This window comes from Cucurbita pepo, chromosome LG05 (genome assembly GCF_002806865.2).
Source record: "Cucurbita pepo subsp. pepo cultivar mu-cu-16 chromosome LG05, ASM280686v2, whole genome shotgun sequence".
Lineage (NCBI taxonomy): Eukaryota > Viridiplantae > Streptophyta > Magnoliopsida > Cucurbitales > Cucurbitaceae > Cucurbita > Cucurbita pepo.
This window is the reverse complement of record NC_036642.1, coordinates 6,540,587-6,564,310: the sequence shown is the minus strand read 5'-3', so window position 1 is coordinate 6,564,310 and position 23,724 is coordinate 6,540,587. Positions and strand designations below refer to the sequence as shown.

Here is a 23,724-nt window from a genome sequence, read left to right as displayed (position 1 = left end):
GGCTTTGGCTTTGGCTTTGGCTTTCTCGCTCAACCTTTCTGACCTTTCTAATGTGTCTGGCTTTTCATTATTAATTCTCGGGTCGACGAAATAGTTATTTTGATATAATTATTAAAGTTGGTGGTTAAGAATTAAGTTTGAGATGATAAGGAAGTGGAGTAAAAATAATGATCAGGAAGTGGAGCTTATTTTTAGACCACCAAATGATTGAAACTTACATTAAAATTTAAGGATATTAATATAGTTTAATTTTATTGGAATTGGAGTAAAAATAATGATTAGGAAGTGGAGCATATTTTTAGACCACCAAATGATTGAAACTTACATTAAAATTTAAGGATATTAATATAGTTTAATTTTATTGGAATTGGAGTAAAAATAATGATTAGGAAGTGGAGCATATTTTTAGACCACCAAATGATTGAAACTTACATTAAAATTTAAGGATATTAATATAGTTTAATTTTATTGGAATTGGAGTAAAAATAATGATTAGGAAGTGGAGCATATTTTTAGACCACCAAATGATTGAAACTTACATTAAAATTTAAGGATATTAATATAGTTTAATTTTATTTCTGTCCTAGTTGATCCCGATTCGACATTAGAAGTATATTGATTTTTCCCCAATAACCGAGTACTTTTGTCTGTAAATACTGCATATTTGATTCCATCCATAAATTTTCTTCCCTATGAGTTCGAGTCTCAATACGAATGCTAGTTCTTACTGTTCATATGTTATGATATGAATATACCACATCAATTCCTTATGTATGGATGATGAGATTCCATCGATACAGAGCCAATTCCAATAGACTTATTGGAGGGTCCCATTGGCGTGCATCCAGTAGGAATTGAACTTACGAATTCGCCAATTATGAGTTGGGCGCTTTAACCATTCAGCCATGGTGTATAGTTCTCTAAAATTATTTTTATTAAAATTTATGTATTTCATTCATTATTTAATGAATGATAAATCAAATATAAATACAAAACTGGAAAAAAAAAATCTCAAACGATATAAATATTAACTACAAACCAAAGAATTAACAAATTACAAGNAGGGAGCTTTCTTTCTAGACTTCTGTGAGATTCCACATTTGTTTGTTGGAGAGGGGAACGTGAGATTCCACATTCNAGTTTTTTTTTTTCTGCAAATAGAATGTTTATTATTTTTAGAATAATTTTTACATAAAACTTAAAATGAAAACTATCTTTTTTTTATTTAAGTAAATCTATTTCAAGCTTCATTTAACATTCTTCGATCATCATAAAACTTAGGAAAATAAAAGAAAAACAGAAAAGTAATAAAAAAAACATAAAAAGAGTTTTGTGACGTGAAATAAAGAAGATGAGGTCGTGGTTGATATGTATAGTCTTAATTAGCATGCTCGTGGTGAGCCAAGAAGTGGCCTCCGAGACCAAGTTTCTTAAATTTCCTGATCCTTGCCAACAACCTAACCCACCTCTCGGTTGTTCTATTGGAAATGCAGTACCAGCTAATCCTTACCGTCGAGGCTGCTCTAAAATCACACGTTGTCGTGGAGGATGATGCCAATCAATTCCAAGAACTAATTTTCTATAAACATATGAAGGGAAAAAAAATGTTTATATAATAATTATATTTCTGAATTATATATGTATTTAATTTTGTGGGTAATAGGTGCCATTCTTCTTTTAACCATCTGATTATCCATGAATCTCTATTATAATACTCAATTAATTACATAATTAACAAATAGTTTGGTCATTTTGAAAAACATTTAATTAAAATTTCTCGAGAGCACTCCCTCACCGTGAGTAGTTGGCATTTGTATTGAATGCCAACTACATATATGTGATTTAGACAAATGCCCCAAGTCCACAATTCCTCTGTGACTACTCCCGAGCACCCCCTCGCCATGATTAACAGCATCACGATATTGAAAAAGAAGATGTTGAAAAGATCGAACGAGTATAAACATACACATTAAACAATTTATTTGTAAACTCTCCTGGCATCTTAACCTCGCAGGGTACCCCTAGCTTTACTCTAGGCTCTAGAGGTTCAAACTTGTTATACATAGTCCTAGGAAGAAAATTTAGCCTTTGCGGTAACTAGCATCTGAAGATGAGGCGCTACCCCAAATAACTCTGTACTAAGTAGGGGACATCATCGTGAGTGCTAGCCTTCTCATCATCCATGGACGAGTTAGCTGGCAAATCCGTCCCACAGGCCCTAAAGTTGTCCAAGGTTGGGGAGCGCTACCACTGATTACTTGCATGATCCACGTCCTATCATATGATGGGTCCATCGTGCAGAGGGTCGTACCACTAAGTAACACAACCCTAACCAGCTTCATGTCTAGTTCAACGATACCGTACTAGAGTGGAAAGGGAGTGGAAGCTACTCGGACACCAAACTGGCTGCTATCGGCCAAAGAGTTTACTTTCATCTTCTAGGGATGCTGAGGTGGTCTACTAGGTCTCCAGGGTGGTTTGACGGTCTTAACAGGGGTTCACATCTCCATCTTCATCAATTTCAACTCCTGAGTATGTTGTGGTTAGGAGCTCTTGGGTCTCACCCTCTGGTCATCTCTCAAAATTCCATTGCACTCAGACTTCTGGAGGCATTCCATCCTAACTCACGACCTAGTCAACCTAACATAATCACCCTAGACTTAAGTCGATCCTGCTCATTATTATTTACCGAAAGGAATTACAAGTTAATTCACCTGGAGTTAATGTACAACTATGCATGCAGCCACACATGCTCAATGGGGCAATAACATCCATAAAGCAACTGAAGCACAAATACACAAATATCTCATCTACCATTACAACATAATAAACGTACCAGAAATAGCAAAGCATAATAGTATAGTATACAAGGTAGAATCTAGAAATGTCTAAGCCTCAATTTATGCAAGCTAAGGTTTGACAATCAAGCCCCAATAAATCGAGAATATGCATGCTACGTTCATAAAGAGATGTAGAAAGGAATGAGTATAAATATATCTACTAAACAATCTACCGGTAGGCTCTCATTGCATCTTAAACTAACAAGGGAGAACTTGGTTCACTCTAGGCCGTGGAGGTTAAAACTTGTTATACACACTATGTAGAAAATTTAGGCTTCACTGATAATTAGCATATGAAGATAGTAACCACCAAACACCTGCATGATCCACGTCCTACCATATGATGGGTCCATCGTGCAGATAGTCAATCTAACACCGAACAACACAATCTAAACAAGCTTCAAGTCAAGCTCGATGATACAATACCACAATGGAAAGGAAGTGGAAGCTCCTAGGAAACCAAACCAATTGCTGTTGGCCAAAGAGTTTACTTTCATCTTCCAGGGATGCCGAAGGCCCAAAATAGTATATTAGGTCTCCCGATGGTTTGACAGTCTTCACAACGATTCACATCTTCATCTTCATCAATTTCAACTCTGAGATTAAGAGCTCTAAGGTTTCCCCCTTTTATTTTGATCATCTCTAAACTTTTAATCTTCTACAACTAAAATTTTATATTTTAATTTTGTGTTTAGTAAATTTAAACAATTAAATCGGATTAGGTTTTAGGTTTAAATTGATCATGCTTTTGTTTATCTAACATGTCCTTATCAAGATTATATCTGGATCTAGATTAGCCAACTCTATACTAACTTTAATAATTTTAATTAATGCAGATTGTCACACAAATATGTTTAATCGCCATATTAGATTCTAGTTCACAAAATTCATAACAAATTACGTGATTCAACTATTTGATATGTACTAAATAATTATCATACAACAAAATTTCAAACAATGTTTCCATGACTAATTCTTCAATGTCCAACAGAAGCCTAAATGACCAAATAACTTAGTCTCTTAAGCAACAAAATCTTATCAGAACTACTTGAAATCAAAAGAAATTGTTCCAAGACCGCTGGCAGGACGATTCACGAAGAAGCTTGATAAGAGCCTAAGCAACCAAATCCTATCAGATCACTTGAAATCAAAAGAAATAGTTCCAAAGACGCTTGCAGGAAGATTCAGGAAGATGCTTGAAGTCATATCAAATCTGTAGTAAAAAACACATCAAATCTGTATAATCCAAATGCCACAGTAACTGACATTCAGGATCAATTGATCCGAGACAGACGAGATAAAAAGAAACATCCTCCATCATCCACTATATACTCGAGAACAATTGCCTTTACAGCTAATTTCTAATATAATCCAGAAACCTAAATCAATTAGCATCGAATTTTCCCCTAAAAATTAACGAACAATGAGTGAAAAGAGGAAAAAGAAAGGAGAGATGGAAAGGAGAGAATAAAATGTAGGTCTAAACCAGGCCCCCAAATCAGAGAATATCAGAGGGAGCAGACATGTTGACCTGTGGATTCGATTTCTGTGCACACTACCATGCTTCCTTCATTCCATTATTCCAGAGCATCGGCTTATTGTACACAAATCAATCTCTCATTTCTCATTCGATTCGTTTTCCCACTCGAAAGAACATTCAATCGATTCAAGCTACATCTACAACTGCGTGAGATTTAAAACTAACGAATGCTATTGAGAAGATAAAATATAAATCACAAAATGTAAGCGAGAAACCCTATACGGAATCTAAGAACAAAACCGCGTAATATTCAGAACACATAAGAAACGTTGCGGAATGGATTGATCCATGAAAAGAATCGATAGCGGTTCTTTTATAGAGAAATTTTAGGGTTTCCAATCATGCTTCGCTAAGAAGTATATGGGAGAGAAAGCCCATAAATAACTGTAATGGGCCGATATTGGGCTTATAGAGAACAAATGATAAGAATTATTTTTAATATCTTAAAATAGGTAAGGGTCAAATGGTAAATTTGACTTTGTCTTTTGTGAAGATGAAAGGGGATCGCCTATAATTCCCGGTCACAAACTTATTTTGTCAGGAGACTATAAATACCCACAATATGTTAGGTAAAAATGAGATTCGTGGATGAATGTAATTCAGATCATATCTCAAATTGAAACGTTTCTCTAAGACATTCGAGCATCCATTTCTAAGTTTCAAGCAATTCTTGTGATAGAATTGCACCCGAGCCATTCAATCAAGTTTTAATCAAGTTCGATTGTAATCCAATTCTAGTCTTATCTCTTAGTTGATCTGAATTTTATATAAGGAGGTGTTAATTACTTTGATTCAAGGGTTATTGCTTAAACAAAAGCTTTGATCGTTGGGATGATGATTAGGGTTGCCTTATTAACAAAGTTGCTTAAACACTCCTAAACATTGTTAGAATCGTCGACCTCCATTCAATTTTGTTTGCAAATTCGATGATCGTTCATCACTCTTGAGCGTAAATGCATGTGTGCCTCCATCAGCTCCTCATCTCATTCAACTTCAATTACGTTCCAATTGTCATTTTGATTTAGGGTATTTTTGCCTAGTTTGGATCGGTTTAATGCATTTTAGACCAAATTAAGCCCGTTTTGAAGTTATCCAAGCCAGTTTACCTCATGTTTTAGCTGGTTCAGTAATGTTTCTCGCTAATTAGGGCTGATTTAAGATATTTAGATAGTTGTAGTTACTCCCGCTGTTTATCCACGCTTAGTTGAATTTCTTCACTTTGACATTCAGAGCACTGGGCAGAAATCACATTGCGTTAGCATCCGCAGGGACCATCGCAATGCTTTGTTTTAATTAAACAGTCGGATTCCCCTTGTCCGTACCAGTTCTGAGTTGACTATTCGACGCCCGGGGAAGGCCCCCCTTTAAATGTCATAAGTGAAATTAGACTTCGATAGGGTTGAATTAAGCTTTGGTTAGTTCATAAAAGTATAAAAATAGTCAAATTAAGCTTATCCATGTCTGTGTACATACGATTCGAATGCCTAAGAAATAGGTTAGATAGATTGTTTGATATATAAATGGCATGCACCCAGTGGATTAACGTTACGTGGTATTGAATTAAATGGTTTTATATGTGCACTCATGCATGATCAATCATGACTTTATATGAATATGCACATGCTATATGCGACAATATAAACAAGAATGTGATGGAAAGACCAAGATTATGAATCCACGTGAAACGATAAAGTCATGAAATGTAGGCAAATGTTTATGTGCACCGTATCACTCTAGTGACTTACCTTACATTGTTATACGCTTGTGTAGCATGATTACCTCTCTAGTTATATATTGCACGAACATGTACATTCACGATATTACTCGTGTATTTTTCTTTCTAAAACAGTGTGAGCTTTACGTTATCACATAGTCAAGTTTACGGGCACATTAATAAGTCTACTTAATGGGTCTATGTGCATGTGTGTAGACCGTGTGGAGAGAAGTACTATGCAACCAATCATTATAAAAAAAGTTCATTTGTTTTTTTAATTTTTTTCCTGCAAAGGCAATTATATATATATATATATACCTTTTTCGATTAAGGTATAAGTTCGTTGTCACTCAGGGTGTCCGACCCATAAAGTATCATGACATTCCTGAATGAGCTTCTTCATCAGTTCTCCTGTTCTTGGAACGTATAATATGTTTCCCTTTGTCATTAGAAGGTCTTCCTCGACCCAAAACTATGGTGTGCTCCAAGCTTTGGCTAGTTCAACGACGGCTTTGGTCGATGGGTCTTTATGTAAATGTTCTATGATGATGTCACGCATCGATCCATCGATCTTACTTGAGTGAATATGGGTTAACATGCACAAGGCTGCATGTTCGCCCAGCCGACATTGGTTACTCTTTCTTGCCTTGTGTTCAAATTTGAAGTCAAATTCAGCCAACACTCTTGTCAGCGGGCTTATTTTGCCACTTCTTCGACTTGTCACAATCGCACTTTTGATGGCAGCGAACTTGCAATTGTGCGGCACTAACTTTCCAACAAGTGAGCTAAGTCAATTCGTTCTTACGTCGCTTACGGCCAAGCGATGTATGCTCGAGCCTGCCTCGATTTAAGAAGAAGGTTTTAGAAAACGAGGGCAGATAGAGATTGTTTGGTAATTTCGTAAAATTGTTAAGGGCAAAAAAGGGAAAATGGGGAAGATAATATAAGGAAAACTTGAATTAAAAAATGACGGTTGGTTTGAGGAAGTTTGAGGAAGTCTCAAACATGAACGGAGAACAATTAAAATAATAATAATAATAATAAATAAAGTTTTAATTAATTCTCCCATGAAGATGAATCCCAAGCACATGCCTCAGACAAGGAGATCTTCGAGAGAAATTGAGAGAGAGAGAGAGAGAGAGAGGGAGAGAGGGAGAGAGAAAGACAGCCCTAGAATTTGGGGCCAAAGGAAATGCAAGATCCAGCGTCTTCAAACCCTATCCACACTCCCAATTCCAATCAAATTCCTCCCTTCGATGTTGCACCGCCGCCGAAGACTCATAAACCGCCGCCGGTGGTGAACGCGACGGCTTCCTCATCCATGTTTGCCAATGCGAATGCTGGAAATGCCTCGTTTGTGCCTAGAGGTGGTTCACATCATCGGAGGGCTCATTCGGAAGTTAGCTTCCGATTGACGGAGGACATTATGGATCTCTCCGGTTCGGATCCGTTCAACGGCGGTTCGTCAACGGCTAGTCTGGAGGAGATCGGATCGGAGGATGATCTGTTTTCGACCTACATTGATGTGAAGAAGCTTGGAGGTAATGGAGGAGGGAATTTCGTGGATCAAAATGCCAATGGCGGAAGTGAAGGCGCCGGTGGTAGTGAGGGGGAGAAGACTCCGAAGCCAAGGCATCGACATAGCTTATCGGTGGATGGAACGACGTCGTCATCGAGTATGTTTGGGGAGGTTATGGAAGCGAAGAAAGCTATGCCTCCGGATAAATTGGCTGAGCTTTGGAGCAGTGACCCCAAACGCGCCAAGAGGTTTTTCTTCATTCCATTTCTATTAATTATGCTTTCTGGCTGAGCTTAGAACCAGTGACTTCTGAGTGATTGCTTTACTTTGGATCCATTTTTGTTCAATTCTTGCTCTGCATCAGTTTCCTCTGCTGAATTATCGCCATTTCGAATGGTTTTGAGTTCTTATTTTCAATTATTTCTCTGGTAGTGTTCTTATTCGAATAATCCTAGTCTTCTGCTACTCATAATCCAAGACTGATTCAACTTCATAATCATAGTTTTCATCTTTAGTGATCTGATTCTACTTTTCGTTTCTTGCATTTGAATGTTTGGTTTAAATTGCCAGATCCAGAATTACTTGCATCATTTGTTTAGAATCAATCTGTGATCTGAGTAGAGCTTCATTTTGGACATCCAGATGGTCATATATAAAATTAGTTTAGAATCAAATCTTTGGCATCGACATTCGAACTATTTGGAGAGATATTAGCGCTGAAAGACGACGAATTCATCGTCCTGTAAACGGCATCATCTCGATATGCACAATGATTTCAGTTTCAGATTAAGGTTTTGGATTTCCTGGGAACCTCTTTCTCATGTTCTTGCTGATATGTGTAGGATATTAGCAAATCGACAGTCTGCTGCTCGCTCAAAAGAGAGGAAGGCACGGTATATACAAGAGTTGGAGCGCAAGGTGCAGACCCTTCAAACAGAAGCAACTACTCTATCAGCCCAATTGACTTTGTTCCAGGTTTTTGTCTTTCAATATAACCTAAGCTTGCATTTTTCCACAATTTTTCACTCTGATTGAACCTTATATTCTTTGTTGGAAGGGGAGAGTTGCTATTTTCTATCTGATTACAAATTTTGATATCGTTCCGCGATTTTATCTCTTCATCATATTCACGTTAACTGACAATGGACTTAGAACTATGATCTAATTAAGACTTGTCATCACAGCGAGATACAAGGGGTCTCAGTAACGAGAATACAGAGCTTAAGCTTCGGTTACAAGCTATGGAGCAACAAGCACAATTGCGTGATGGTGAGGATTATACTTCAGTACTTAGGTTTGAACCTATGTTACTATCTCAGTCTTGTTTGAAATTGTCCTGAACTGTGTGCAGCTCTAAACGATGCATTAAAGAAGGAAGTCGAGAGGCTTAAATTCGCTACCGGGGAAATGATGAGCCCTTCCGAGTCTTTTAACTTGGGAATGCATCACATGGCATATGCCCCATCGTCTTTTGTTCAACTTTCACAGCAACCAGCAGGTCCTCAGAATATGCAAATGCCACCATATAGCCATTCCCCATCTAACATGTCTAGCCACCCTATGCATCCATCAGATTCTCATTCTCTATCGGAGGTTCTGCAGAGCGACCCTCTCGGCCGATTACAGGGTCTAGACATCAGTAGTAAAGGATCGTCGCTAGTGAAATCTGAGGTCCCCTCAATCTCTGCAAGTGAGAGCAGTACAACTTTTTGATGCAAAACTGGCTCCTGACGCTTGACCCAACTGACTTGTTGATGATTCATGCTATTTAGTTTATTGTTTATAGATCGACCTCCGATTATTTAGAGAAGTTTCTCCTCCACTTCAATAGCATTCATTTGATTTGTATTTAAGTACCAACTCTTTTCTTTTACATTCTTAGGAGGATTCTTCAAATGGGTTTCGTTGAAATGTTTGTTTTGGCATATGAAGCCTTGTTGTTATGTTCATGAGGTGCCTGAAAGCTTTGTTGGAATGAAACATGTTGTGTTCATGNTTTTTTTTTTTTTTTTTTTTTTTTTTTTTTTTTTTTCTGGCTTGAATGAGCTAAATGACATACTGAGTCTATCCTAGTGTCTGAAATTTGTTTTGAGAAACTCTCTAATCTAAGCCTAAGTCTTCAACGAAAACTTCGTCGTAGGTATGCATTAAAAGTTCAACGTATTAATGAACGTTTTCAGATGTGTGAACAACTACTAATGAAGATGAATGTAGATGCAGCAATGAATAGAAATCAGGACCAGAGCACAATCTCAGCAGTGTTCATAAATGAAAAAGGAGAAAATATGTTTACCTTCACCAAATTTGTTGAGCAGAAGTGTGGCAAACCTGTTGAAACACAAATCAAAATAGGGTTCAGAAGCAGGGATGATCATGTGGGAAGTGGAAAAGAAATCTTACATGCTAAAACGGTGCTCGTTCAACCATTGCTACTGGAACAAAAATCAGCTTGCTCATTCGGCTGCACAATGCAACATTTAAACAACGACCAAATACGTAGATCAACTCCGAAAATTCCATTCCCGTTGACATTTTCGATTTTTCTATATTACAATCAAAATACAAGGNGGGGGGGGGGCATGTAATTCAACTTCTAGAGGTCAATCTCTACAACACACGAGTTTGGATCGAGACACGCAAATACATTAGTATCGGGTCATGTTTCTCCACTTATCCTTCAAATCAACCTGAGACAACAACCCAAAAACGTCTTACAAAACGGCATGGATACTCAAAAGACAACATGTAAGATCATTGTGAAATTGGTTACCTCTGTTCTATCATCAAATATTTCACGATAGCTATTTAAGATGAGCTTCCAATTTCCTTTACCAAACCTATATTACCAACACAAACAAGACCATTAAGTGAAGAGACAATAAGCTAACAAAACATCAACCATCATATAATTTCAAATTTTTAACTAAATAATGCGGGCTCGAGTGATGTGTGTATGTTCGAGTGGGGTCAACACTCAAATCTCTTTTTATCTATCCCTATATAAACAGACGAAAATAGTAACAGTTGAAGGCACATAGCCACATACCTTTGCACAGCAGTTCTTAAGGTATCTTCTTCAAGCAAGCTCCACCTCTTACACTTCCTTCTCCAAACCAGTCTGTTTTCTTCATACTTCTTCAAGGGAGAAATGACCTTTCTCTTGGGACTAGGTAGGTGAAGTCGGCTAGCTCGATTTCTTTCCGGAGAACCATCTATTGAATCATTCCACTGCAACAAAAAGAAGAAAAAAAACTTGCAATAGAAAAAATTTAACTTGAAAGTAAATAAAAATAATTACGCATATAGAATAAGTCCCTCAGTTATGAGGGAGGCAACATCAGTAAAGAAGATCAATATTTCATTCCCCACCAAAGGATTTTCAAGGGTACGTAGACATGAAGCATAAAACCATAATATAACATAGCATTAATGGTGCAACCATGATAAAATTCTTGATTAAAATGGAAATGGTTGACAACACCAAATATTAACCCAAAAGAGGATGCTCCAGCATTTTGTTGAAACTCAACAACATTCCTCCTAGCAATGATAATCTTGAAAACATAAAATATTTGACATCGCACAATTCGTGCAACTATAACAGAAAGCAGAAAAGGCATGCTAGCATGGCATCAAACATGCCTTACATTACCTCATATGTACAAGCCGAACTGTTGCGTTCCATTATACTAGGTCGTGGAACAATTGTCTGATGGCCATGGCATGGATTGTTGAAAGCTGTATTCATGGATTGAAGAGGCATATTACCCTTGTTAATGGCTGGATTCGCAGCAACTGCATCGTTTTGGTCCTCCAAAGAATGCTCAGGAGTTTTATTCTTTTTAGCAAGATCTTGAGCTACAGATTGCGCAATGCGTAATGCATCAGGAAGTGGATCTTTCACCAATGCTTGCAACTCTAAAGAGCTGGTTTTAAGCGCTTCTCGTACCCGATCAAATTCTGGAGTTTGTAGGCAAGTAGACTTTCCAGATGAACTGTCATTCTCCAAGTCCTCAAGATGATCAATTTTAGCCCCTCCTCTAACACGCTTATGGGATGCAAGGGATTTGCATCTTGGCAAGACAGAAGTCTTCAAATTTTCTGAGTACACAAAACAAATAACTAGATTGAAGATGCTTAAACCTAAGATTTCAAAATTAAAGATAACAAAAATCTTAATTTGAATAAAAACATAATAGAGTTATAAAGATATAAGCTAGCATTTATCATCAAACTATAACAGAGTGGATATGCATATCATTACTGCGGCAGTTTGGACTTGGATCCTGCAACACTGTAACTTCCTTCTCAATTGATTCTTGCCCTTCCGTTGTTTCTGTAGGCAACTCTTGAACTCTCTCAGTGTTCATTTCAACAGTGGACGATCGTTTAGAATCGTCGTTGACACCCGAATCCTGATTCATATCTAGCACATCGTTTCTCTTTGTTTCAGCTCGGGTAAGGACTGGCACGCTCCCCTGATGATCCGGTCTCGCATGGTTTTCAGTTCGGGAGGGCAATTCAATCCCACCACTCCCACCAACATCTTCACTCACAACAGCAGTTTTGTCTATTGCCTGCTCCAATTGAACAGACGGCATTTCATTCCTCGTCCTGTTATCCATCAAAGAAGCAGATAATTCTAGGAATGAGGGACCAAGAACACCCCAAGCCTCACCCAGATAATCCCCTATCAGTTTCAAAGCTTCATATCTAGTATTCATATTCACCAGTTTCTTCCAGACAGTCTTATCCCAGAGTGCCACTTCTACTTTATCCTTCCATTCTTCCAATTCACGTGAAACCAATTCACTCCTTCCCGATTTCTTCAATTCCATCACTCTCCCTCTCCAAATCCTACTCACTGTATCAAAATACTTTCCATTGTTCTTCATGCCTTCCACCGCCAAGTACTTGACCGTGCACTCCACTGCCACGGCACAATAAGCAGATTTCATTGAATCCATCATTGCAAGGCCTTCAGTCTTGTCCAACTGCTCAATCATCTCGAAAATCGCGAGTACTTTCTCTGTTACTACAGCTTCTGATCTTTCGCTCTCAATAGCCCGTAATAGAACCGTCTTCTTCAGGCGAAAATCGTTGTCCGGAAAGGGCATAACCGCAAGAGTTCTCTTCAGCAAGTGATCGTTCATTGAACTCCGGAGTATGAACTCGATAATCCATCGGCAAACGTCCTTGTCCATGGTCAAAATAGAATCCAATACAGAAAATACGGAAGAAAAAACCCTAACTGCGAACAGAATCACACCTCAAAAACAAAATGCGGAAACTGAGATTACCAGAAATTGGAGATTTTCTCGAATGTTATGATGGCGAATAAGAGATGACGATGATGATAAATGTAAAGACGACAAACCAGCGGACGCCGGAGACAGAGAGAGCGCAAATTTTGAATTCGCAAGATCTTCACGAACGAATCGGATGTTATGTCGTTTGGAGCGGGAGAAAAAATAGGCTGAATAAAAATATTTGTTTTTATTTTTCCCTTTTCTTTGAAGTTATTATACTTTGGAATTTGATCCAAATGCACTAGAAATTGCTCTTTCAGCTTGATTGTCCAACGTTTTAGATCTATTTTGTTCATCTTTTTCTTGAGATCGTCGTTTTTTTAGAATGAACTCGAGGAGCGTCGACTTCTCGATCTTATTTTTAAATCTTTTCTTCAATGTTTTGCTCATCCTTAAAATATGGTATGCATATCTCACAAGTAATTTTCTTCCCCATACACGGAGTCGAACGGTTGTCAAAATTTAAGGTAATACACTCGACTTTCACGATATAGCCCAAGCCCAATATATAGTCAAGCCCCAGAGCTAGTCACTTTCTTCACGGTGCACAAAGTCCAAGGCAAGCAAGAACCACATGTATGTTGGATAACTAGGGTTGCGTGGTTTGTGTGGAGACTGGTTGGTTGTCGGGCTTGGCTATATATAGTTGAGTCCTAAGATTTATATATATATGCTTCGGTCTTGGGGTTTGCAAGTGCTCTAACTAACTAACTATAAAAACCACTTTTATCTGATGCATGTGAATAATGACAAAACATGTTAGAATGACTCGTGTTGGTATGTGGGGATAGTCTCAACTCTTAAGAAGCGAGGAATAGGTAACATGGACCATCAACGGTACTTTTTATGGACAAAATGATACTCTTTTAGATGTTACTAGTTTCGATCAACCTTAGACGACCTTGTCTCTACTACGATCTTCTCATCTGATTTTATTTATGATTTTTATTGCTCCATTTTTCGAAGATTTCTTTTGGACAGCTGGAAATTACTGAAGAAAAACTTGAATAATTAGGGCTTTCCTGACACGAAATCACATACGAAAGTGAGAAAGAATGTCACTCATATGCATACAAAATGTAATTTATTTGTTATAGAGTTTCAACCCGAACTAGAATGAACTAGAACAAGAGCTATCTGGAATAAATGAGCAGTATGATGTTGAAGTTTGGTATTCTCCAAATATTTTTCTGGATTTTTGAAACAAAATTACTAGTGGTCTAGTGGTAGAATAGTACCCTGCTACGGTACAGACTCGGGTTTGATTTTCGGCTGGTGCAGATTACTTTTTTAAGCAATGATTTGGGTTCATCACACTCGATCTTCGATTATGCTGAAATATTTTTCTCGACTTCTAAATCAAAAGCATCAGTGGTCTAGTGGTAGAATAGTACCCTGCCATGGTATAGATCTGGGTTTGATTCTCAATTTGGCAAATTTCTTTTTAACCACATTCGTCCGATCTTTGGTTATGTTGAAATAATTTTCTCGACTTTTGAATCAAAAGCACCAGTAGTCTAGTGGTAGAATAGTACCCTGCCATAGTACAGACTTGGGTTTGATTCTCGGTTGGTGCAGATTACTTTTTTAAGCAATGATTTGGGTTCATCACACTCGTCCGATTTTCGGTTATGCTGAAATATTTTTCTCGACCTTTGAATCAAAAGCACTAGTGGTCTAGTGGTAGAATAGTACCCTACCACAATACAAACTTGAGTTTGATTCTCGGTTGGTGTAGATTACTATTTTTAATCAATGATTTGGGTTCATCACACTCGTCCGATCTTCGGTTATGCTAAGATATTTTTCTCGACTTCTTAATTAAAAGCACCAGTGGTTTAGTGGTAGAATAGTACCTTGCTATGGTATAGACTCGGGTTTGATTCTTGGCTGGTGTAGATTCCTTTAAGATTCCTTTTTAAGTGCAATGATTTTGGTTCATCACATTCGTCCGATCTTCAATTATGGTAAAATAGTTTTTTAAATCAAAGTCACAGTGGTATAGTGGTAGCATAGTACCCTGCCATGTTTCATACCTAGTTTTGATTCCAATGTGGTGCGTTACTCTCTTTAGAAAATTACAATTGGCTTTACGTGATAATCACAAATTTAATTACTTTAAATTAAATATATTTTTCTTTTTTTATATTTAGTAGAAGGCTTCAAAATTTAATTAGATATCTTTGGTCAACTACAAATTACAAATTTCAATAATATAAAATTAATTAATGCTGTATTTAGAGATGTACCCGGGACGGAGATGGGGAAGCTTTCCCCGTCACCATCCCTTCCGTGCAAAATTTCTCATTTATTTTTACGGAGATCAGGACGAGAATTCAAATAGAATTGCTTGCCGATCCAAATTGAGTAATAATTTAATCAAAATATAAATTTTTTTAATATAAGTCCAAGATTTAAACCTTTTACTCTTAGTTAAAATTCAAGGCTGCTATGGTGACCGACATGGAAACATATAGAAAAGTCAAAACAAACATGCCAAAACCAAAGTCAATTTTATCGAATAATCCACCTCTTATTAATTGTTCTAAAGTCAAAACAAAACTTAGGCGGTATGGTCTACTAGATATTTTAAAGTCAGCTATCCAAAATAATTTTCGCCATAAATTAATTTACTTTGATTTTAAAAGTTATTAAAGATTAAACTGTACGTGTCAACGTTTAGGTTGATTATTTATCATACATTTAATATAAATAGATATATACAAACATTTAAAACTCCAAGCTGCTGACTGTGAAAAGTTAACGACCCTACTCTCCTCACAATAAACATCATATGTACGGTAAAGGGAGATCATATAATGCTTTTAGCTTTAAAATATCTTCAGTCTCGATTTTGATTACGTCATCGAAGTTCTCGATCACGTCAATAACTTCGTCTCAGAGTTCGTAGTGGCTTCTGGCTTGTGGGTGTGTCTCAAGTCTCACGTTCGGCTTTACCTCACTGATCAATTGTGTTGACGACTTTTCTCCTTTGTGAACGTCATTTCCATTGTCGTTGAATCTTCGTTAATTTTAAGATATACTTTTAGTGTTTCGAATCATTCCATCGGATAACAACTCTACGAACGTAGGTCTAAAACGTTGAGCTAGAATATTAAAAACGTGGGGAGCTCAAATTGCTGGTTGGTTTGTTGGTTTCAAAGTTGTGTTTAAAAACATGTTGATTCAATTATTGAGAGAAAAGTAGATGTTCTTATCAATAAAAGCTTAATTATGGAGCCTTTGTTTTAGTTATATATAAAGCATTAAAAAAATTATGCATTTCATATTAATTATAAATTACAATTTTAATTTTCAAAATTTATATCAAATAATTTATTCAAATTTATGAATTTTACAAAATAAAATTTAAATTTATTAGACACAAAATTAAAAATTTAAGAATTAATAAGATATTTTTAAAATCTTAATTTTATGTCGGGATGAAATTAAAAAAAAAATTCTTGATTTTCGGGTTGAGTTAGACTGGTTGTCGGGTTATTTTTTATTTAATAATTATTTTAAAAAATTAATACATGTTACATTAATAACTAAGAAAGTCTCGTAAAATTCAAATATCAAACATTTAGGTATGTCAAAGGTAAAATATTTTTATTTTTCAAGTGGGTTGAGTTGACCCGACAAAAAAAAAAGTCAACCCACAAACCAAATCAAATTTTCTTTAACAAAAATTCAATTCATCTCAAACCGAAAAATAAAATTCTAACCTAACCCAATCATTTATATTTTGAGTTGAGTAATCTAGATTGATCAGATTATCGTACCACATGAACATATTCTAATTCCGTGGTTGACCGTCTCCATTGGTACCTTCTATTGTCTGATGATGATTATATACACCAAACCCAATATTATTTTATTTATTTATTTTTATTTTCCCTTTTTAAAAAATAATTGATGGAAGTGTTCATTTTTTATTTGAATTCTTTCATCTGAACTACTTTTGTCGAAAAGAATGGAAAACAAATCATCGACCATATAAATATATAAATATATATATATATATATATATATATATATTATTTTTTTGTTTATTTATCTCGTAAATATATACCTAAATTATTTAATTACATATCCTTAAAATATTTTTATGTTAATATGAACATAGCTCAATTGATTATGACATATATCATTAACTAAAAGATCAGATATTCAAGTACGTCTGTATTTAAGATAAGAGTGCGTGTGCTCGTAGCTATTAGGTCAACAAATCTACCATTTTCTCTCGCTTCAATTATTTATGCCATTTTTATTCAAAGAGTCTTTAAAAAAAATAAAAATAAAAACTTTGAAAATAATAATTATATTTGCCAATAGCAAAGATTGAGAAAAATATATAATATAGTTTATATACTATAGTTTATTTGGTATAATTTCATGTTTTTCATAAATAAATGTATATAATTTTTACGACCATGTCATTGTTTAAAAAAAAAAAATTAATGGATAATATGCTATTTCAATTATAGTAATTTTAAAAAATGGTTTGCTACTATCACTAATTGTTAGAATAATATCTCGTTATCCATTTTTAATCTTATCTGGTGAGTTATTTGATTGTTGTTCTTATCTTTGATTTTTATCGTGATTATGTTTGTGTTCTTCTTGCTTTTACTTCAATTCTTTTAATTCAATTTCATACTAGTTTCAAGTCGGGAGATCGTCAACGATATGTAATTTCAATCTCGCTCGTAATCGTCGTAATAATCGTGTGTGTGATGGTATTCGTGTTAACGTTTATAGTGTGTACTTCATTCATTACACATATTGTGTCTCTTGTACAAGTCTATCTGTAGTAGTAGGGTATAATCTCTATCATTGGTGGGCTAGTACTTAATCAGTAATTACTGTATAATTACTTAATCAAGTGACCTAAAGTGTCAAAAAAAATGAGACAACTTGCTTGTGCCGGCCCAAAATAAGATCAATTTGTGCCTCTATTTAGGCTTGCATGCACTGATCAACCAGCTTGTGATCAGGTCCAAAACACGATCAACCTACTTGTGGTCTTGAAAATCAAAACTCTGATCAACTAGTTTATGATAGGAACCAAGATGAAGAACAACTAGTCGGTGCCTCTACTGGGTACAATTAACCTAGTTTATGCTTCGGCTAACTAGAGTTCGATTTCTCCAACCACCTTCAATGTATATGAGAATCCATCGTACAACTCGTCTATCATGCTAGGAGAGCTTAAATAACCTTTGAACATACCCGAACAGTAAGAAAAACTCATGAACAGGAAAACCAATTTGGAATAGAATGAATGGGGCCCAATTGGATAGAAAACTAGAAAAATAAACCCAAACCAAATCTAAACCGTAAAGAATATCTGTGAACCAGTCTTAAATTGGATTGAACTGCACTGAATTGCATTGACCCTTTTGAAACAAACCAGACTTGAACTGGTGAACCATGATGAACTAGGGTTGGTTGGGCCACGTTGACCAAGCTAAATTACATTTATCAATAGTGGACTACGTTAACGGATCTAACTTGACTACACTACTCCTTTTATCCTTCGAGCTATCGCAACTTCAAGGGCTTCTTTACGATTTTAGAGGAGAACAGTAGTGACAACAGGTTCCTCAACTCTCATGAAAGTGAGACGGGGAGGAGTCTCACAACTGTAAAGGAAAAACCGTGAAGAACCACCCTATTGAGCTAAAGAACATGTCAAACTCAACTCGAAAATTGGTCAAACCAACTTTTTGACTTTTATTTCTTTTAATTAACGTTATATAAACATTGAAGTTGCATATCATTTAAAATATAAAATTAATTTTCAAACGCACCTCTTTCAATCAACTTGTTATGATGGGAAATTAATTTTCTTTTTCAAAAAATTAAAGTTATATACTTTATTATAAATATAAAGTAACATATAATTCATAATACATTGAAAATGAAATAATTCAACATTTCTATCTTATCTTTAAGGAAAAAAAAAAACATACGATCTTATCTGGAAAATGTGATTGGGTGGGGACCACTGATAATTGAAATGTGGAAATTTAAATAAAAATAAAAACAAAAAATGATTTGATATGAGGACCATCCTAGGTGGCTGATACTGGAGCCATCCACGCATCAGTACTTGCCAAAGTGTTTGCTGACCTGGCAGAAAACAAAAGTCAAATATTGATGACGTGTTCACTGTCACAAAAACTACGTCGTTTCGTGGTGCCATGTCATCTTGATAGCCGCCACAGCTTGAAGGTTTTTTTTTTTTTTTTCTTTCATTAATTATTAATTTTTAAATTTTCAAATTTAATTTTGATCGTGAAAATTTTAAATTTTAATTTTATGAGCCAAAATAATATTTATTCGATACAAAATTGAATGTTTTTTTAAAATTCATAAATTAAATAAATATAAAATTTAAAGTTTAGAGACTTAATCCTCAAGTCAACCATAGCGGTCGTTCCATATTTAATAATTAATTTGTGTAGTTTTATTTCAATTAATCGTTAAAATTTTAAATTTTAATCCTTACATTTTTAATAAAAAAAATAAATATGTTTTTTTTTTGTTAAAAAAAATTAAATTATAAAATTAATAAAGTTAAATATTAGTTTATAAAATTTTAAATATTAAAATTAGTTAACAATTTGTATTATTCGAACAAATTAAAGTGGGGACCACCCTCGGGGTCTCATTCACTGGATGTGTGAGTTCCGTTGCCGTTTCATCCCCGTCTTCATCCAATACCTCTCTTGTCTGTATATTATGATGACCCGCAGAAATGGAATAAACTACGCATTTTGAACGATTCCCACTTTTTTGTTTCATTCTTTATATTCTTTTTCTTCTTCCCATTTCCGTTTCCAAATTCTCCATCTCTGTTTTCGCCGTTCCTTCTTGGTTCTCTCTCATTTCTCACTTGAAAATGCTTTCATCCAAACATGGCCGATGAGTTCTTCAAGTTCTTTACTGTTTTTCCAGATTTCTGAAACGACCCAATAATCATTAACCAATTTACTCATCTGGGTTCTCTTTAATTTCTTGATTTGATCTTCATTTTGCGTTTTAATTTCATTTTCCCCAATTTCCAAACGGAGCCCACCGAAGAACAGAGTGTTGGTGGGTTTTATACATACAGAACTGGAACGGTCGAGCACGGCGGTGGAGATGGGATGGATTATGCTTAGGATTGACTATTCAAGGCTCTTTTGGGTTTTATTCCGTCACTTTTCAAACGAAAATCACGACGGGAAGGCGCGCATTTAGTTTATCCCCCTCCTCCTCCTCCGCCGCCACGGCTGCCGCCGATTTGATTCTTATTGTTTTCTCGTTCCCCTGTTTTTCTGTTCTTATCTCTCTATTAAGCCCTTGATTTGTTCGTCAATCATGTTCAAGAATTCCAAATCGGAATATGGGTATGTTGAGACCGATCCGACTAGTCGTTACGGCCGTGTAAGTCCTTTCCCCCTCTTATTGACTTGTTTTTAATTAATACTTTCTGTGACGTAGCTTTTGTTGTTTGTTTAATCGTTTAATCGTTTACTAACATGTGGGGTTGTTCTTTATATGTTCAACTTGCTGGTGCTGCCCTTTTGGTTTTGGTGATTAATTTATAGCTTCTCTGATGGCTTTTGAGTTTCGAATATTTTAAGGTTCTTGATGATGATTGATTGAGCTGCTTTCTTGTTGTGTTGTTTTTTTAAAGTGATTAAGAAAGCTTAGTGGGTTTTAGCTTGAATTAAGAACAACTTATGAATTGATTTGAATGATTGAATGAAAATTTGCAGCAAGAATGGCACTATTGGTTGAGTTCTTTGCTAATATTTACATGAACTTGTATTATAGTTTGAAGAAGTGTTGGGAAAAGGGGCCATGAAGACAGTGTATAAAGCCATTGATGAGTTTCTAGGGATAGAGGTGGCGTGGAGTCGGGTGAAACTCAACGAGGTTCTCCGATCACCGGAGGATTTGCAGCGGTTGTATTCCGAGGTTCACTTACTTAGCACGCTTAAGCATGAATCCATCATGCAGTTCTACACTTCATGGATTGATGTTGATCACAAAACCTTTAACTTTATTACCGAACTCTTTACTTCTGGAACGCTTAGAGAGTGAGTTTCGATCGATATTTGTAGGATAGTTAACGTTTTAGTTTGATATGATGGTGATTAACAATCTTCATTCTTATGCAGATATGGGAAGAGATATAGCCAAGTTGATATTAGAGCTATTAAGAGCTGGGCGCGCCAGATCCTGTTGGGGCTCGTTTATTTGCACGAGCACGATCCTCCGATAATACACCGAGATTTGAAGTGTGACAATATCTTTGTCAATGGTCATCTTGGGCAAGTCAAGATTGGTGACTTGGGGCTTGCTGCTATACTCCACGGTTCCAAATCTGCTCATAGTGTTATAGGTTCGGATCCTTTGTGTTATTCTTATAAGGGTGTGAAAATCTCTCCCTAGTAGATGCGTTTTAAAACCATGAGGCTGATGGCGATGCGTAATGAGCCAAAGCGGATAATATCTACTATCGGTGGGCTTGGGTTGTTACAAATGGTATTAGAGTCAGACACTAGGCGGTGTGCCAACGAGGACACTGGACCCTAAAGAGGGGTGGATTGTGAGATCCCACATCGGTTGGAGAGGGGAACGACGACGAGGCATCCTTATAAGGGTGTGAAAACCTCTCCCTGGTAGACGCGTTTTAAAACCGTGAGGTTGATGACGATACGTAACGGGTCAAAGCGGACAATATCTGCTAGCCGTGGGCTTAGTCTGCTGAATCCTAATCTAGCTTTCGTGTTTCTTTTGCAGGCACGCCAGAGTTTATGGCACCTGAATTATACGAGGAGGATTACAATGAGCTAGTTGATGTCTACTCATTTGGCATGTGTGTTCTAGAGATGCTCACTGCTGAGTATCCATATAGCGAGTGTTCCAATCCTGCACAGATCTACAAGAAAGTCACGTCGGTAAGGGAACACAGGTCGAGATTCGATGTCGGTGTCGTTAACGAACAAATATCCGACATTTACACTTCATTTTCTTTATGCAGGGGAAGCTGCCAGCAGCATTGTACAAGATTCACGATGTCGAAGCGCAGAGATTCATCAAGAAATGCTTGGTACCGGTATCGATGAGGGCATCTGCTAAGGAGCTGTTGGCTGATCCTTTTCTCATGGTTGATGGAGATAGACCTTCATCAAAAGAGAGGAAGCAAACCCAGAAGCCATTTCTAAATGCTAAAGAGATGGAGAAATTACACTTGGGTGACGGTTTAAGCAGGACGAAGATGACGATCACGGGGAAGCTGAACCACGACGACGATACCCTCTTTCTCAGAGTTCAAACTGCAGATAAAGATGGTAACTTTTCGGATCTTCCGTGTCGGAGTATGTTTATCTTTTACAGTCATAGCCTGATGCAAACAACATGTTTGCAGGCTCGCTTAGGAACATATATTTCCCGTTCGACATAGTGAACGACACGGCATTGGACGTGGCGATCGAGATGGTGAAAGAGTTAGAGATCTCTGATTGGGAGCCTTTTGAAATAGCAGACATGATAGAAGGAGAGATATCAGCTCTGGTTCCTAACTGGAATAGAAGTGAGTTGTCCAACCATAGTCTCAGCTTCAGCTATGCAGAAGACGACAACGACGACGTTTCGTGTCATCGTAATTTCCACTCTATCTCCTCGTCGTCTCAAGCTACATTGTTAGGCTTCATCGGCTCCCCGAGCACAAACCGAAACATACCAAATGGTTTTAGTTGGTTCCCAGGTACGGGATTACAAACGATTAGCTCAACATGAAACTCGTGCTCGTGCGTGGTTTAGCTTTACATAATCGAAACTATTTGCAGATGACACCCTTGATGATAGCAGTTCACAATGCTCGTCGACATCGGGAACGTACTCCAACTTCAATTACATCAGCAACGACGAGTACGAAACCAGTTCGATTCGAACAGATCAACATAAGATTCACAACTCCTCGAGATTTTGTCCCATTGAGAACCGGAAAAACAAGGATTTCATGGGTGGAGTTTTGTACAAAACGAGCCAATGTGCGGTCGGGGCGTCTCAAGGAGCAGCGTCTGGTCGGAAGGACAAGAGAGGAGGAACGGATGGGCGTAGATTAACAAGAAACAGGTCACTAGTTGATGTACACAGCCAATTGTTGCATCTTTCGTTGGTCGAGGAAGTGAATAGAAGACGGTTATTCAAGACGGTCGGAGCGGTTGAAAGCATCGGTTTTCAAGCGCCTTGTGAGGTTTCTTCGAGCAGCAAAAGGGTGTCGAGTAGGCAAGCGATCGGGAACCGAAGTAGCAATGTAACGAGAACGAGAAGAAATGGTGATACTAGGCAAGATGTTTGGAAGAGAACATGAAAAAAATGAGGTAAATGTAAATAGTGGGAGCTTTTGGGGAAGGTTTAAGGTTGAGTTATTTGAGTGAGTGATTATGAAACATAAATGGTCGTGTTTTTTGTATGTAAAGTGTGTGCTTGTCTTACAACGTCAAAGTGCTTACCTTTTACAATAAACAATAAATATAATATTTCTTCCTTTTTTTAATTATTATTTTTAGTTAATTCATGGATTAAATTTAAATATTTAAAAAATATAAGGACTAAAATGACATTTTATTTATCATGGTAGGACAAACACACTCGGGAAAACTCTGATACCATATGCTAAATGATAAGGAATTACTATGAGAGAATTAAGATTCGGATTACCTGGTTAAGAACACTTGATTGAGATTCGAATCACTACATAAGTAGGGTCGGTCCTACATAAAATTGCAAAGAAA

The 23,724-nt window shown here is 36.6% G+C and overlaps 4 protein-coding genes and 1 non-coding gene across 5 annotated transcripts; 3 read left to right on the top strand and 2 right to left on the bottom strand.

Moving 5' to 3' along the window:
* The first annotated feature begins 1,351 nt into the window (after window positions 1-1,351).
* LOC111795081 (protein RALF-like 10) lies at window positions 1,352-1,552 on the top strand. Its single transcript, XM_023677321.1, has one exon. The coding sequence runs from the start codon at window positions 1,352-1,354 to the stop codon at window positions 1,550-1,552; it is 201 nt and encodes a 66-aa protein (XP_023533089.1).
* A 2,758-nt stretch (window positions 1,553-4,310) lies between these two features.
* LOC111796295 lies at window positions 4,311-4,415 on the bottom strand. Its single transcript, XR_002815340.1, has one exon. It is a non-coding gene; the product is annotated as a small nucleolar RNA snoR100 (small nucleolar RNA).
* A 2,788-nt stretch (window positions 4,416-7,203) lies between these two features.
* LOC111794705 (transcription factor RF2b-like) lies at window positions 7,204-9,608 on the top strand. Its single transcript, XM_023676818.1, has 4 exons — window positions 7,204-7,861; window positions 8,456-8,588; window positions 8,798-8,882; window positions 8,965-9,608. The coding sequence occupies exons 1-4, from the start codon at window positions 7,287-7,289 to the stop codon at window positions 9,324-9,326; spliced, it is 1,155 nt and encodes a 384-aa protein (XP_023532586.1). The 5' UTR covers window positions 7,204-7,286; the 3' UTR covers window positions 9,327-9,608.
* Window positions 9,609-10,046: 438 nt separating this feature from the next.
* On the bottom strand, window positions 10,047-13,165 carry LOC111794704. Its single transcript, XM_023676817.1, has 5 exons — window positions 11,878-13,165; window positions 11,266-11,714; window positions 10,660-10,841; window positions 10,384-10,450; window positions 10,047-10,300 (listed from the first exon to the last, which is right to left on the bottom strand). The coding sequence occupies exons 1-5, from the start codon at window positions 12,815-12,817 to the stop codon at window positions 10,259-10,261; spliced, it is 1,680 nt and encodes a 559-aa protein (XP_023532585.1). The 5' UTR covers window positions 12,818-13,165; the 3' UTR covers window positions 10,047-10,258.
* Window positions 13,166-19,704: 6,539 nt separating this feature from the next.
* Window positions 19,705-23,486, top strand: LOC111794702 (probable serine/threonine-protein kinase WNK4). Its single transcript, XM_023676816.1, has 7 exons — window positions 19,705-20,359; window positions 20,753-21,018; window positions 21,100-21,323; window positions 21,725-21,882; window positions 21,966-22,275; window positions 22,353-22,691; window positions 22,774-23,486. Exons 1-7 carry the CDS (start codon window positions 20,294-20,296, stop codon window positions 23,298-23,300), a joined length of 1,890 nt encoding a protein of 629 aa, XP_023532584.1. The 5' UTR covers window positions 19,705-20,293; the 3' UTR covers window positions 23,301-23,486.
* The last annotated feature ends 238 nt before the right edge of the window (window positions 23,487-23,724 follow it).